The 14,370-nt window shown below is 58.9% G+C and overlaps 1 protein-coding gene across 1 annotated transcript; it reads left to right on the forward strand.

Moving 5' to 3' along the window:
- The first annotated feature begins 8,717 nt into the window (after positions 1-8,717).
- Positions 8,718-13,273, forward strand: LOC113843751 (antigen WC1.1-like). The gene is made up of 11 exons (XM_038179666.2): positions 8,718-9,055; positions 9,187-9,897; positions 9,975-10,277; positions 10,385-10,705; positions 10,783-11,097; positions 11,168-11,476; positions 11,586-11,927; positions 12,050-12,205; positions 12,306-12,401; positions 12,481-12,567; positions 12,712-13,273. Exons 1-11 carry the CDS (start codon positions 9,004-9,006, stop codon positions 12,873-12,875), a joined length of 2,856 nt encoding a protein of 951 aa, XP_038035594.2. The 5' UTR covers positions 8,718-9,003; the 3' UTR covers positions 12,876-13,273.
- The last annotated feature ends 1,097 nt before the right edge of the window (positions 13,274-14,370 follow it).

A 14,370-nucleotide genomic window follows, 5' to 3' on the forward strand; every position in this document is an offset into this window, starting at 1 on the left:
AGGAAGTGTGTGCCGGGTGCGCAGGCGCCTCTCAGAAGCGCAGCACTGACCATCCGCAGGGCCGGGACACAGCAAAACCCACAGCAAAACCCAGAAAGAAACAGCTCACTACTGCCTTTGTAAACACCACCTATCTTGAGGTTTAGCAGGCTGCTGTCTGGTCCAGAAGGGACAAGGACAGGCGACTGCTGTTGCCTCTTTTGCTGGGACAGGTTTTGCTTTCAGAAGCTGCTCGCAGTGCACTAATGAGAAAGGCAGAGCTGTGAGGAGCATTTTCGAAGGCTACTTTCCGTATTAGGGCATATGATCTGATAGGCAGGGTGCTTCCCCAGAGCAAAGTCAGTGCTTAAACTGATTAACTGCAGCTATTTGATGTTGCTTGTACCTGCTGTCGCTGGGGCAGGGACTCCTGTTTTCTCTTACTGACTCCTATGCAGAAGCCTGCAATGCTCCAGCAGCAGCAAAGCGACCACCCTAAAGGAGGGCCCTGGCGTCAGCCAGCTGCTCCCGGAGGAAGGCTGTCCAGAGGTTGGGTGGGAAGCTGCACTCATGAGCCCTGAGCACCAGCCCTGCAGCCCCCTGTCGTCCTGCTGGCTGTGCCCCAGCTGCTCTCTGGGCTCTGCGACAGGACACTGCAGGTGGTCGTCAGCCGACTGCACCGAGTACTTGATGCACTGGAGCCTGCCCCCGCACAGGGAGCAATGCGGCTTCTTCTTGGCCCACCACAGCGCACAGCCCAAGCAAAGCTGGTGGAGGCAGGGCAGCAGGTCGGCCACATCATCCTGGCCGTGATGACAGAGCACACAGGCCCAGCCTGACGACCCGTCCATGGCCGCAGGGAACTGCAGAGATGCCACCAACTGCAAGACACAGCGAGGCCACGGTCACTGGCGCTCCAAGAGTTAGCAGCAGCGATGCCCCAGTATCCCAGCAGGAAACCCATGGGCCCCGTGGCTGTGCCATCCCGTGCTCCCCACTGCCATGGAGCCTTGCTGTGGCCCTGGCAGCCTCCCGAGCCCCACGAACCCCAGGGAAACGCGTCCCCGCACGGCTCAGCCAGAGACTCCATAGCCCGACCGAATCCTTGCTCAGAGGAGGAAGAGGACGGGCAGACCAACCCCCACCTCGTTACACCCTCCTTTAAGGTAGAGAGCAATAAGGTCGCCCCTGAGCCTCCTTTTCTCTAGGCTGAACAAGCCCAGCTCCCTCAGCCACTCCTCGTAGGACTTGTTCTCCAGGCCCCTCACCAGCTTCGTCGCCCTTCTCTGGACCCGCTCAAGCACCTCGATGTCCTTCTTCTAGCGAGGGGCCCAAAACTGAACACAGTTCTCGAGGTGCGGCCTCACCTGAGCCGAGTACAGGGGGACAATCACTTCCCTAGCCCTGCTGGCCACACTGCTTGTTAGGCAAGCCAGGATGCCGTTGGCCTTCTTGACCTCCGGAGCACACTGCTGGCTCATATTCAGCCGACTGTCCACCATCACTCCCAGGTCCTTCTCTGCCTGGCAGCTTTCCAACCACTCAACCATCTTCAGACTTCCAGATCTAGAGGAACACTTTGGCTGCAGCCTAAAAGTCATGAGTACAGAAGCTCCCCCAAGCCAGCCAATCTTCTCCGCGTGACCTGCCAGAAAACAGCTGTCCTGGTTTCAGCTACGATAGAGTTAATTTTCCTCCTAGGAGCTGTTGGGTGCTATGTTGTGGATTAGGATGAACACGCTGCTGTTTTAATTGTTGCTGAGCAGTGCTTACACTAAGCCAAGGACGTTTCAGCTTCTCACTCTGTCCTGCCAACGGGCAGGCTGGGGGTGCAGCAGGAGCTGGGAGGGGACAGGCCCAGGACAGCTGACCCAAACTGGCCAAAGGGGCATTCCACACCCTCCGACATCATGCTAAACAATAGATAGGGGTGGCTAGCTGGGATGGGGGGTCTGTCTGCTCGGGGATAGGCTGGGCATCAGTCAGCGGGTGGTGAGCAGTTACATTGTGCATCACTTATTCTGTACACATTAGTAGTAGTAGTAGTATTGTTATTATTATTGTGTTTTTGTTTTTTTGTTTGCTTGTTTGTTTTCCTGTCTTAATAAACTGTCTCTGTCTCGACCCACAGGCTTCATTTTCCTATTTCTCTCCCCATTCCCAGAGAAGGAGTGGGGACAGTGAGTGAATGGCTGTGTGGTGCTTAGCTGCTGGCCAGGGGAAACCACAACAACAACAATGTAGTTATGTAACCAAATTAAAGCCAAAACTTTCAGCCCGGTCCTTGACCTGAATAGGGAGTGAGGATCCGGATCCTGGCATTTATACGTGATAGTTTATGTGCAGCCAAAGTAAATACTGCAGTCAGAGGTCATGGCGCTAGATTTTGAACAGTCCTGCATAAAGAAGAGGTCTCAGGAAAGCAAATTTAAATAACATTAGCGTCAAGAAAAGTCTTCCTGATTGCTATATTCTTTGTCTGTCTTGACTAGACAGATGAAAATCTATGACGGCAATTTTGCCTTTTAGGTCATTTATTTATTTATTTATTTTATTAATATTTATTTATCTTATTTTAACAGGCTCTGTACTAATTTTCCTCACAGAATGAGTAGCAGAAATATGACCCTTACGCGCCTTTTGTAGTTAATTCATTAGGTCAACTCTAACCACTAAGCCCCTTGTCAGGTTCTTTCTATTAGCCATAAGGAGCAATTGACCCTAAAACATTGAAGCCAGGTAGAGGAGCCTATTCCACAAGGTCTCTTGGCTCCACCCTTGTGAAGTGAAATCTGCCAGGTGGGGATCATTTGACCTTTGCTCTATAGGAAGCATGAGGACTTATGGGTGGAATTGCCTCTCCAGGGGAGTTTGAGGCTCAGGTTACTTAGGGTGCTTTTCTTCTGTCCTGGTGAAATGTTCTCAGTGTTCCCCAGTAGGCTGCTTTTTCTTCATGTTTTCTACCATCTCTGTGAAATAGTTTTGGAGACTCTATGAGCTAGTTATGTTGGTGGTGCCTTCTGAGGACAGGAAAACCCCGGTGGTGCTACTTCCCTGTGAAGTAGTTTGGCAGTGACTCAAGTTCAGAAGCTGGCAGGTAAGTGTTCCTGGGTCTTACAGTTGCTTTGTGTTGGGGAGTTTGAGGACTTCCTTCACCTGGTCTGTTTTCAGTCAAGTTACTTACATGGATTCTAAGCTTCCTTCCCAGCCCTAAAAAAAAAAATAATAAAATAATAATAACTAAAAACAAACAACCTCAGAAGCTCAAGTGCATGCAGGTAAGGCTGACTTTGAAGAGTGTTTTCAAGTATTTGTTAAGATTGAACAACAGGCAGTATGAAAAAGGTGCCTTACTGTGAATTCAAGTCTTGCTTTGTGGGAAGAAGAAACAGTTTTGGGTAGATGCTGGTGGCGTTCTCGTTACTTTGGCAAAGTGTCAATTGTGAATATGTGCTGTACGTAAAAGAAATTCTGTTTTCACAATACGCATGTCACAGAATCACAGAACTTCTAGGTTGGAAGAGACCTCAAGATCATCGAGTCCAACCTCTGACCTAACGCTAACAGTCCCCACTAAACCATATCCTGAAGCTCTACATCTAAACGTCTTTTAAAGACTTCCAGGGATGGTGACTCCACCGCTTCCCTGGGCAGCCTGTTCCAGTGCCTAACAACCCTTTCGGTAAAGAAGTTCTTCCTAACATCTAACCTAAAACTCCCCTGGCGCAACTTAAGCCCATTCCCCCTCGTCCTGTCACCAGGCACGTGGGAGAACAGGCCAACCCCCACCTCACTACAGCCTCCTTTGAGGTATCTGTAGAGAGCAATAAGGTTGCCCCTGAGCCTCCTCTTCTCCAGGCTGAACAAGCCCAGCTCCCTCAGCCGCTCCTCGTAGGACTTGTTCTCCAGGCCCCTCACCAGCTTCGTCGCCCTTCTTTGGACCCGCTCAAGCACCTCGATGTCCTTCTTGTAGCGAGGGGCCCAAAACTGAACACAGTACTAGAGGTGCGGCCTCACCAGAGCTGAGTACAGGGGGACGATCACCTCCCTAGCCCTGCTGGTCACGCTGTTTCTGATACAAGTCAGGATGCTGTTGGCCTTCTTGGCCACCTGAGCACACTGCTGGCTCATACTCAGCCGACTGTCCACCATGACTCCCAGGTCCTTCTCTGCCTGGCAGCTCTCCAACCACTCATCTCCCAGCCTGTAGCTCTACTTGGGGTTATTGCGCCCCAGGTGCAGGACCCGGCACTCGGCCTTGTTGAACTTCATGCAGTTGACCTCAGCCCATCGGTGCAGCCTATCCAGATCCTCCTGCAGAGCCATCCTACCCTCATTCAGATCGACACACACACCTAACTTGGTGTCATTTGTGAACATACTGGGGGTGCACTCAATGCCCTCATCCAGATCATCGATGAAGATGTTATAAATGGCTCAGGATTCAAATTAGGATTAAATAAAAAAATAGGATTTATTAGAAGAATATAAAGGAATAGAGGTAAGCAAACAGCGCTGGGTGCACCGGGAGTCTCCGCTCCACCAGGACACACACCAGTTACATCAAGCAGTTGGTTTTTATGCACCTAGACTAATACATATTCATTACTACTTCTAAAAAAATAGATTATTATAATTAGCTTCCGGGGTCCAGTCCCTCCTACTGGATCATGCGCATCAGTCTCCTCTGGGGGTCTCTAGGGGTCTTTCATGCTGAAGGCTCGTAGTCTTCCTCTCCCCCTTTGTACTCACTTGGCACCATTCCAAGTTTATGGAACACTTTCTGCAGTTCTTGTCTCCCAACCGTCCTTCAGCTTCTTTTTTCTTCCTCTTAATCTCTTGGCCCCCCTGGCCAGATACCAAGGATCCTCATAGTATCCCATAACAGTCACTAGTTGTTATCAGTTGTTCTGAAACTCCCAGACATCAAACACAAACAGCTTTCTTATTTGACGCTTCACGAGTAATTAAAACATTCTTCCCCAGCCATTCACAGACACATCTATAGCAGTGTTAAGTTAATCTCGAAGAAGACAGGAAAAAAGGCTGTAACTGTTAGAAATAGAAGTCCAGAATAACAAAAGCAAACAGGTTCATAAATTTAAGGAGTGTTTTCTGAAGACGTGATAAATTGACTAGAATGAGGGGGAGACTGGGACACACTGCATCTGTGGTTCAAGAACTAAATTGCCAGTGCAGGGCCCAGAGGCAGGCAGGATTCAAACAGAATTGTTCTTTATGGACACGAATTTATGGACACGAATTGGAATTGTTAAAACATTCCACACAAAGATATTAAACAGGACCGGCACCAGCACTGAGCCCTGGGGGACACCACTAGTGACTGGCCTCCAACTGGACTTGACTCCATTAACCACGACTCTTTGGGCCCGGCTATCCAGCCAGTTTTTAACCCAACGAAGTGTGCGCCAGTCCAAGCCAAGAGCAGCCAGTTTCTTGAGGAGAATGCTGTGGGAGATGGTGTCAAAAGCCTTGTTGAAGTCAAGGTAGACCACATCCACAGCCTTTCCCTCATCCACCAAGCGCATCACTTTGTCATAGGAGGAGATCAGGTTCGTCAAGCAGGACCTGCTTTCCATAAACCCATGCTGACTGGGCCTGATCGCCTGCTTGCCCTGCAAGTGCCGCATGATGACTCCAAAGAGGATCTGCTCCATGAGCTTCCCTGGTACTGAGGTCAAACTGACAGGCCTGTAGTTTCCCGGGTCTGCCCTCCGGCCCTTCTTGTAGATGGGCGTCACATTTTCTAGCCGCCAGACAACTGGGACCTCCCCTGATAGCCGGGACTGCTGATAAATGATGGATAGGGGCTTGGCCAGCTCCTCTGCCAGTTCTCTCAGTACCCTCGGGTGGATCCCATCCGGCCCCATTGATTTGTGCACATCCAAGTGCCGTAGCAGGTCACCAACCAGTTCTTCGTGGATAGTGAGGGCCACATCCTGCTCCCCGTGCATTGGTGTCCCTGACCCTGGCTCCAGGGAGGCAGCAGACTGCCCTACGGGTAGGGTCAGGCCGACAAATAGGGCCCTCTGTTCCCCTAAGAATAGAGTCTCCCACAACAATAACCCTCCTGTCTTTCTTGATGGAGGCAGTCCTGAGGCGTGGAGTCGACCTCCTCGCCCTAGGCATCCTCCTGGGAACACTTGCTACCTCTTCCTCAGCTACTGGTCTGTCGAGCTCCAGGGCCTCAAACCTGTTGTGTAAGGGCACCTGGAAAGGTGGGGTCAGAAGGGGAGGGCATCGCCTGCGATGTCGAGCAGGGACCTGTTTCCATTCCTCCTCAACTCCCAGATCCCCTCCCTCTGCCCGACAGCAACAGGGCAGGGGGTCCACCCCCATTTCGGGTGTCTCACCCCGGTACCTCTCCTTGAGGCCCTGCAGGGAGTTACTCCACCAGTCTATCTCCCGCTCACACTCCCTGATATCCCCCAACCTCGCCACCTCCTCCTTGAGCTCCACCACCATGCGGATCAGGTCATCCACCTGCTCGCACCTCACGCACGCAGTGTCTCTGCCTCCCGCTGATGGCAGCAGCAGGCTCAGACACTCCTTGCATCCGGTGACCTGAACCGCTGCATTTTATAACGGGTAGTCGGTCTGGGTGTGTACCGACTTCCTGGAGAGTGCACCGTGCCTGGTGGAGACCATTATCACCTAGCGTCAAAAGTCAAAAGCCTGTAAACTAGTAGAAATTACAGTTTCAAGGAGATAACTAGAGAGAAAGAAATTATTGTTGGCCATCTTCCCCGACCACTTCGTAGATGGGCTCCCTGAAGAAAAAGCGTGAAAGGTGTCATTGTTAAGAGTTTCTGAGGCAGGGTCAGGGGAGGATGTGTTTTCCCCCTTGTTCACTCTCCCTTTCTTCTCTAGGTTTGTTCTGGTAGCTTTCCAAAGCCTCGACTATAATTCAGATGTTCTGACAAGCTCGTCCTTCTCAGTACGTCTCCTGAATGCACTTGAGGAGACGTACTGGCCCCCGGCCCCGGTCCGTCTCTCTCTCTCCTGGGTCCATTGTCCATCCTGTGGGGCTGCAGGGCAGAGCTGGGCCCGCAGGCACGTCCCCATGGCTCTGGGCTCATGGGAAGGATGGGGAAGAGCCCAGGGCCCAGCTCCAGGGCCTTCCATTGGCCCCAGAGCTGCAGGCTCTCCCTGCCAGGAGAACAGGATGAGGAATGGAAGGGCACGGTGCATCCCAGGGATGCTTCCTCTGCCCCAGCACCCCCAGCGACACCCACCCTGGGGTGAAGGGGATCGTGTGCACCCTCAGCAAGCTGGGCAAGGACACCAAGGTGGGCGGGAGTGTTGATGTGCCTGGGGGCAGGAAGGCTCTGCAGAGGGACCTGGACAGGCTGGAGCGATGGGCCGAGGCCAGCTGGACGAGGTTCAAGAAGGCCAAGTGCCGCGTCCTGCACGTGGGGCACAACAACCCCGTACAAGGCTGCAGGCTGGGGGCAGAGTGGCTGGAAAGCTGCCCGGAGGGAAGGGAGCTTTGTGCAGGGGCAGGATGCCCCCCTGTGTGGGGGCAGGCTCCAGTGCATCAAGTACTCGGTGCGGTCGGCTGACGACCACCTGCAGTGTCCTGTCGCAGAGCCCAGAGAGCAGCTGGGGGACGGCCAGCAGGACGACAGGGGGCTGCAGGGCTGGTGCTCAGGGCTCATGAGTGCAGCTTCCCACCCAACCTCTGGACAGCCTTCCTCCGGGAGCAGCTGGCTGACACCAGGGCCCTCCTTTAGGGTGGTCGCTTTGCTGCTGCTGGAGCATTGCAGGCTTCTGCATAGGAGTCAGTAAGAGAAAACAGGAGTCCCTGCCCCAGCGACAGCAGGTACAAGCAACATCAAATAGCTGCAGTTAATCAGTTTAAGCACTGACTTTGCTCTGGGGAAGCACCCTCCCTATCAGATCATATGCCCTAATACGGAAAGCAGCCTTCGAAAATGCTCCTCACAGCTCTGCCTTTCTCATTAGTGCACTGCGAGCAGCTTCTGAAAGCAAAACCTGTCCCAGCAAAAGAGGCAACAGCAGTCGCCTGTCCTTGTCCTTCCAGAACTGGACAGCAGCCTGCTAAACCTCAAGATACTTGGTGGTTACAAAGGCAGTAGTGAGCTGTTTCTTTCTGGGTTTTGCTTCTTCCTTTTCTCAGAAGATGGTTGTGATTGGTAATTTCCAGCACAGCTGCTGGAGTTGGCACAGGTTGCTGTCGTTTAACCCAGCAGCAGCTGAGTACCACAGAGCCCTTCAGTGGCTCCCCTCCCCTGCCCAAATGGGATGGGGCAGAGAACTGAGAAAATAAACAAACAGACATAAAACAAAACAAAAACCCAGAGGATACAAAAGGGCCGATGTTGTGTGGAGCAGGGCCTGACAGTGCTGCTCAGGCCCAGCCCTGCACCTGCTCGCCACAGCCTGTCCTATCGTCCTGCTCGGGGCTTGAGCTGGAGCTGCCCAGGGCAGAAAGCGAGAAGCCGGAGGAGCTCGCGGGGAGAGCAGCGCTGCTCTGGCACCCCGAGGACGTCCCCAGGGCCTGGTCCTCAGGCTGGGGTGGCCGCTTCCCACTCTGCTTCTGGGGCTGACCTTCCCACCAGGGTTTTTGGGGCTGGATGCCCAGCTTCTGGCACGGCAAGGTCCTGCAGGCTGAAGCCCGGCTGAATGCTTTCACAACAGCCTGGGAGACACAGCCCCTTGGCAGAGCCCGGCCCTGCAGAGATGGCCCCAGCATCCCCAGCTCAGGGGGACACAGGAGCCAGGCTGGCTGCCTCCCCTCGGGGACATTTGGGTGCTGAGCCCCAGCGGGGAGGCGGGGGGGCGCGTGACGCCAGAAGCGGAGCCGAGTCTCATATTTGGGCACGGAGCAGGTTATTGGAGGCTGGGCCCCGGCAGGCAGCAGATAACCCTCCTGATAGCGGCTCACAAGGTGCCTCCGCCGCCCCCATTGGCTCCTGCCAGCGGGGGCTGCCTATATATCCCCCTCCCCGGCGCGGGGCTGCGTCTGGCACTGGGGGCAGGATGGTGCCTGCCAGGGCACTGGGGCTGCTCCTCTGCGTGCAGCTCTGTGGGGGTGAGTGCTGGGGCTGGCCTTGGGGCAGGGGCAAGCGGTGGGGCAGGGGCTGGCTGTGGGTGAGTGGTGGGGCAGGGAGCAGCCGTGGGGCAGGCGGCCCCGTGCTCAGCAAGGTCCCTGGGGATGAACAGGCAGCGGGGAGCTGCGGCTGGTGGATGGCGGCGGGCGCTGCGCCGGCCGCGTGGAGGTGAAGCACGAGGGCGAGTGGGGCTCCGTCTGCAGCTACGACTTCGACTGGGACCACCGGGGCGCCGGCGTGGTGTGCCGGCAACTGGGCTGCGGCGCGGTGGCCCGGGCGTCCCCGTACGCCCCGTTTGGGCAGGGCAAGGGACGCATCTGGCTGCACCCAATCTTCTGCAACGGTTCTGAGGCAAACTTATATGACTGCTTCCACTTTGGCTGGGGCCGACATTTCTGTGGCCATGAGTGGGACGTGGGGGTGACCTGCACAGGTGAGGTGGGGTCGTGGTGCTGGGGATGCTGTGCTGGGACCCCGAGGACAGGACTGAGTCCTGTGCCCGGTGTAGAGGCGCTGGAGCTGCGGCTGGCGGCTGGCAGGGGACCGTGTGAGGGGAGAGTGGAGGTGAAGCTGCGGGGACGCTGGGGCACGGTGGCAGATGATACCTGGGACATAGAGGACGCTGAGGTGGTGTGCCAGCAGATGGGCTGCGGCTCAGCCACTGTTGCCTACCAAGGCACCCAATTTGGCCAAGCAGATGATCCCATCAGCTTGGCCTTTATCAACTGTGACGGGAATGAGGAGGCCCTTTGGGACTGCAATATTAGGGGTTGGGGACCCTATACCAGCCCTACAAAATACGACAGCGCTGTGGTGTGCCAAGGTGAGTGCTGGGGACATGCGGTGCTGCAGGGAGCCCCCTCGTGCGCATCCCCCCCAGGAGCCCTCCTCTCGCGGCAGGGTTCTCCCGTCTGGCCGGAGGGGACGGCGCCTGCTCGGGGCGGCTGGAGGTGCGTCAGGGCCGGGCCTGGGCCACCGTCTGCCACGGCCACGTGGACCTCAAGGCCGCCCAGGTGGTGTGCAGGGAGCTGGGCTGCGGCACGGCAGTGGCCGTCCCCGCTGCCGGCCATTTTGGGGCAGCAACGGGGCCGCTCTGGGACGGCGCCTTTGAGTGCAACGGCAGCGAGCCACTCCTGGCCAGCTGCGCCCGGCGGCCGACCCACGGCCAGGCCTGTGCTGGCCCCGCTGCTATCGTCTGCTCACGTAAGTGCTGGGGCCGGTGTCTTGGGGGCCGGGGCAGCCCCTTGCAGCGTGGGGTGCCCCGGGGGTCCCTGCCCTGCCATCCCCCCAGCGCCCTCTCTGCGCCGCAGCCTACACCGGTTTCCGTTTGGCGGATGGCGGCTCGGGCTGCGCTGGGCGGGTGGAGGTGGAGGCGCAGGGGACATGGGGAGCGCTGTGTGCCAGCGCCTGGGACCTGCGCGACGCCCACGTCCTGTGCCGCCACCTGGGCTGCGGCCCCGCCGCCTCCCTGCCCCCAGGAGGCCATTTCGGGACGGGCACGGCCACGGGGCCGCTGCGGCGCGATGCCCTGAGCTGCAGCGGGAGCGAGCGGCACCCGGGCGAGTGCCCCGTGGCGCTGCTGGGGGAGCCCGCCTGTCCCCCTGGCCATGCCGCCGCCGTCAACTGCTCAGGTGGGTGCAGGGGCCGCGGGGACCTGTGGCAGGCGGGGAGCAGCGCCCGTCCCCACGGCACGGCCGGGCTCTTGCAGGCGCCGCTGAGCCCCTGCGGCTGCTGGACGGGGAGAGCCGGTGCGACGGGCGGCTGGAGGTGGCCACGAGCCCCGGGGCCTGGGCCCGCGTGGCTGCGGGGCCGGGGGACGACCGAGCTGCCTCGGTGGCGTGCCGGCAGCTGAGCTGCGGTGTGCCAGAGAAGGTCTACGCTGTGCCGGCCGCCAGCTCGGGCCCCGTGGAGCTGCAGGAGCTGCGCTGTGCTGGCAGCGAGGAGCTCCTGGCGCAGTGCAACGCCTCGGGGCCTGCCGCAGCGCCCGGCCACAGCCCCCCAGAGGCGGCCGTCGCCTGCTCAGGTGAGTGCGCCGGGAAGGGCCGCGGGTGCCCAGCGGGTGCCCCCAGCCCCATGCTGGCCCTCCCGTGCAGGCAGCCGGCGGCTGAGGCTGGCGGGCGGCCCCGGGCGCTGCTCCGGCAGGGTGGAGGTGTACAGCGAGGGCACGTGGGGCACCGTGTGCCAGGACGCCTGGGACCTGCCAGATGCCGACGTCGTGTGCCGCCAGCTGGGCTGCGGGCGGGCCCTGGAGGCGCCCGGCTCGGAGCGCTTCGGGCCCGGCGTGGGGACGCTGTGGCCGGGTGCCGGGGGCTGCTCGGGGACAGAGGCGGCTCTCTGGGCCTGCCCAGCCCCGGCACAGCGTGGCTGTCGCCGGGGCGGCGGTGCCGGTGCCGTGTGCTCAGGTAGGTGAGCACTGTGATCCCTGAGCTGGGTGGGGAGCAGGCCCCGCTGCCCGTGGGGTGCCCCACCTGTCCCAATGGTGCCGCGACCCCCCGTCCCCTGTTGTTGCAGGGCTGCTGCGTCTGGCGGGGGGCAGCAGCAGCTGCAGCGGGCGCCTGGAGGTGCTGCGCGAGGGGACGTGGGGCCGCGTGTGCGCCAACGACACCAGCCCCGCCACAGCTGCCGTTGTGTGCCGCCAGCTGGGCTGTGGCAGCGGGGGGAGGCTGGCGGCCGTCCCCGCACAGGGCTCGATCCCCGCCTGGCTGGGCTGGGTGCGATGCCAGGAGGGGGCCCTCTCGCTCTGGCGCTGCCCCTCGGCGCCCTGGCACCTGCAGTCCTGCGGCCCCGAGGGGGTCGCACACATCGCCTGTGACGAGGACACCGAGGACACGAGCGGGGCCACCAGCACTGCAGGTAGCAGCTGCCGGCACGGGGGTGCTTGCCCAGGTGGCTCTGCCCGTGCCCACTGCCCCCTGCCCCCTGCCCCTGCTGCCAGGCGGATCCCAGCCTCACGCTGCCCCTCGCCATCCCTGCAGGTGCCAGCAGCAGCAGCAGCAGCGTTGCCCCACTGACAGCAGTGTCGGGGAGCGTGCCGGTGCCCACGGTCCTGTGCGTGCTCCTGGGGACGTTGCTGGGCCTGGCCCTGGCAGCCCTGGCTGTGCAGGCACACCGCACACAGCTGCAACGCCGAGGTGGGCACAGCCTTGGGGCTTCCCCTGGTGCCCCTTTCAGAGTATCCATGGGGCTGTGGGGAACAGTGGTCCTGCCATTGCAGCGTGTACTTCCTTACAGACCCAGTGAAAGCAACGGATGTCGGCGCTGAGGCCGTGTACGAGGAGCTGGATTACAGCCTGATGCCCGAGTACCAGGAGGTGCCCAGCCACACAGGTGTGAGCACGGTCGTCCCCAGGGCCTGGGGCTGTCCCCATCCCTGGCCAAGCACTCAGCAGCCCCTTCTCCACTGCAGGCTCCCTGTCCGAGGGCTCGGGAATGAAGCTGCAGGATGACAGCTGGGATGGCAATGACGAGGAGCTCAGCCCTAGAGACGCCCCAGGTAGGGGAAGGGGCAATGAACAGCGACTCAAAGGCAAAAGGGTCAGAGGAGAGGGGCTATGACGGAGCAGTGGTGCTGGGGAGATGAGGGCACACGGCCCTTGCGGCTGCGTCCTCAGCCCCGGCCCCTTCTTGCCTGGCGCAGCCCCCCCAGCCCAGCCCGGGCACGGCCCCCCGGATGGCTACGACGACGCTGTGGCCGTGCCGGAGGAGCCCCCCGCTCCCCACGGTGGGGACGCCCCGGCGCAGCCCCGCGGGGACATGGGCTATGACGACGTTGACATGGGCACCCTGGGGACAGCGCCGTGAGGAGGCCCTGGGGACACGGCTGCAGGAGGGGGCTCCAGCCCCAGGGAGGGCTGGCCCTGCCCATGGAGTCACCCGTCCCTGCCCAGCCCTCAGCCTGCTGCAGAAACGGCTCCATCGGCCCACCCGCACCCATGGCCCAATGTCAGGCCAGGCTGCTTGTGAAGTTTTTCAGCATGGCCTTTCCCTTCTCAGCACTCCTTCCCATTAAAGCCCCCAAGTGCTTGGAACCTTGCTCTTTGCACCATTGTGTGTGTCTCTCTCTCTCCTGGGTCCATCGTCCATCCCTCAGGGCCATGGGGCAGAGCTGGGTCCGCAGGCACGTCCCCATGGCTCTGGGCACGCAGGAAGGATGGGGAAGAGCCCAGGGCCCAGCCCCGGGACCTTCCTTTGGCCCCAGAGCTGCACGCTCTCCCTGCCAGGATAATGTAGAATGATAGAATCATAGCATATCCCGAGTTGGACTCGATGATCCATATGCGTCCCTTCCAACTCCTGCCACCACACAGGTCTGTTATAAGTTGTTCCCTTAATTTTTCAGAGAGCATTGTATTAACCATAGAAAGGAATTTATTGAGTAAGCCAACAGCATGCAAAACTGCGCTGGGCGGCAGGGGAGTCTCAGCTCCACCAACGGAACGGATCTCACCCCTGCCAGGGTCCCTTTTTATATCTTGGTAATTCCAGGATTACGCAGCACATCCTGGTATATTCTGCGCCTGCGCGCACTGTTGCTAGGGGGTCATCTCTGTCCCTCTGGTGGTCGTGAAGATGGAGGCCGTAGTCTTCCTGGGCCTTGTAGTTCAGCTTCTTTTTTTATTTGGTCATGTTGGCCCAGCGTGAGACGGGAAGGCAGGATGTTGATACACTAGTTTAGCAACAAGACAATGAACAAACATTTATTGTGTATTACAAGGTCTACCCTAGTTTTTGGCCATGTGAGTAAACGCACAGTCCGTGCACTGCTTAAACTCCGACAGGCCTGGTGCCGTGACTGCTTCCCTTGGGAGCCTGTTCCAGTGATTGACCCCCCTCTCGGTGAAGAACCTCTTCCTGATGTGCAGCCTAAACCTCCCCTGCCTCAGCCTGACACCATTCCCGCGGGTCCTATCACTGGTGATTAAGGAGAATAGGTCAGCGCCTGCCCCTCCACTCCCCCTCGTGAGGAAGCTGTAGACCACGATGAGGTCCCCCCTCAGCCTCCTCTCCTCCAGGCTGAACAGGCCCAGTGCCCTCAGCCGCTCCTCATACATCTTCCCCTCTCGGCCCTTCACCATTTCGTTGCCCTCCTCTGGACACTCTCCAGCAGTTTCATGTCCTTCTTGTCCTGTGGTGCCCAGCACTGCACGCAGTGCTCGAGGTGAGGCCGCACCAGCGCAGAGCAGAGCGGCACCATCGCCTCCCTTGACCGACTGGCGATGCCGTGCTTGATGCACCCCAAGGTATTGGCCCTCCTGGCTGCCAGGGCACACTGCTGGCTCATATTCAGCTTGCTGTC

This window comes from Anas platyrhynchos, chromosome 5 (genome assembly GCF_047663525.1).
Source record: "Anas platyrhynchos isolate ZD024472 breed Pekin duck chromosome 5, IASCAAS_PekinDuck_T2T, whole genome shotgun sequence".
NCBI lineage: Eukaryota > Metazoa > Chordata > Aves > Anseriformes > Anatidae > Anas > Anas platyrhynchos.

What these genes read in the sequence shown, in the direction of transcription:
- LOC113843751 (XM_038179666.2), top strand. Translation starts at nt 9,004, where the DNA reads ATGGTGCCTGCCAGGGCACTGGGGCTGCTCCTCTGCGTGCAGCTCTGT. An exon ending in TGCCGGTGCCGTGTGCTCAG is followed by an intron (nt 11,477 to 11,585) that starts GTAGGTGAGCAC and finishes CTGTTGTTGCAG; the next exon opens with GGCTGCTGCGTCTGGCGGGG. An exon ending in CGGGGCCACCAGCACTGCAG is followed by an intron (nt 11,928 to 12,049) that starts GTAGCAGCTGCC and finishes CCATCCCTGCAG; the next exon opens with GTGCCAGCAGCAGCAGCAGC.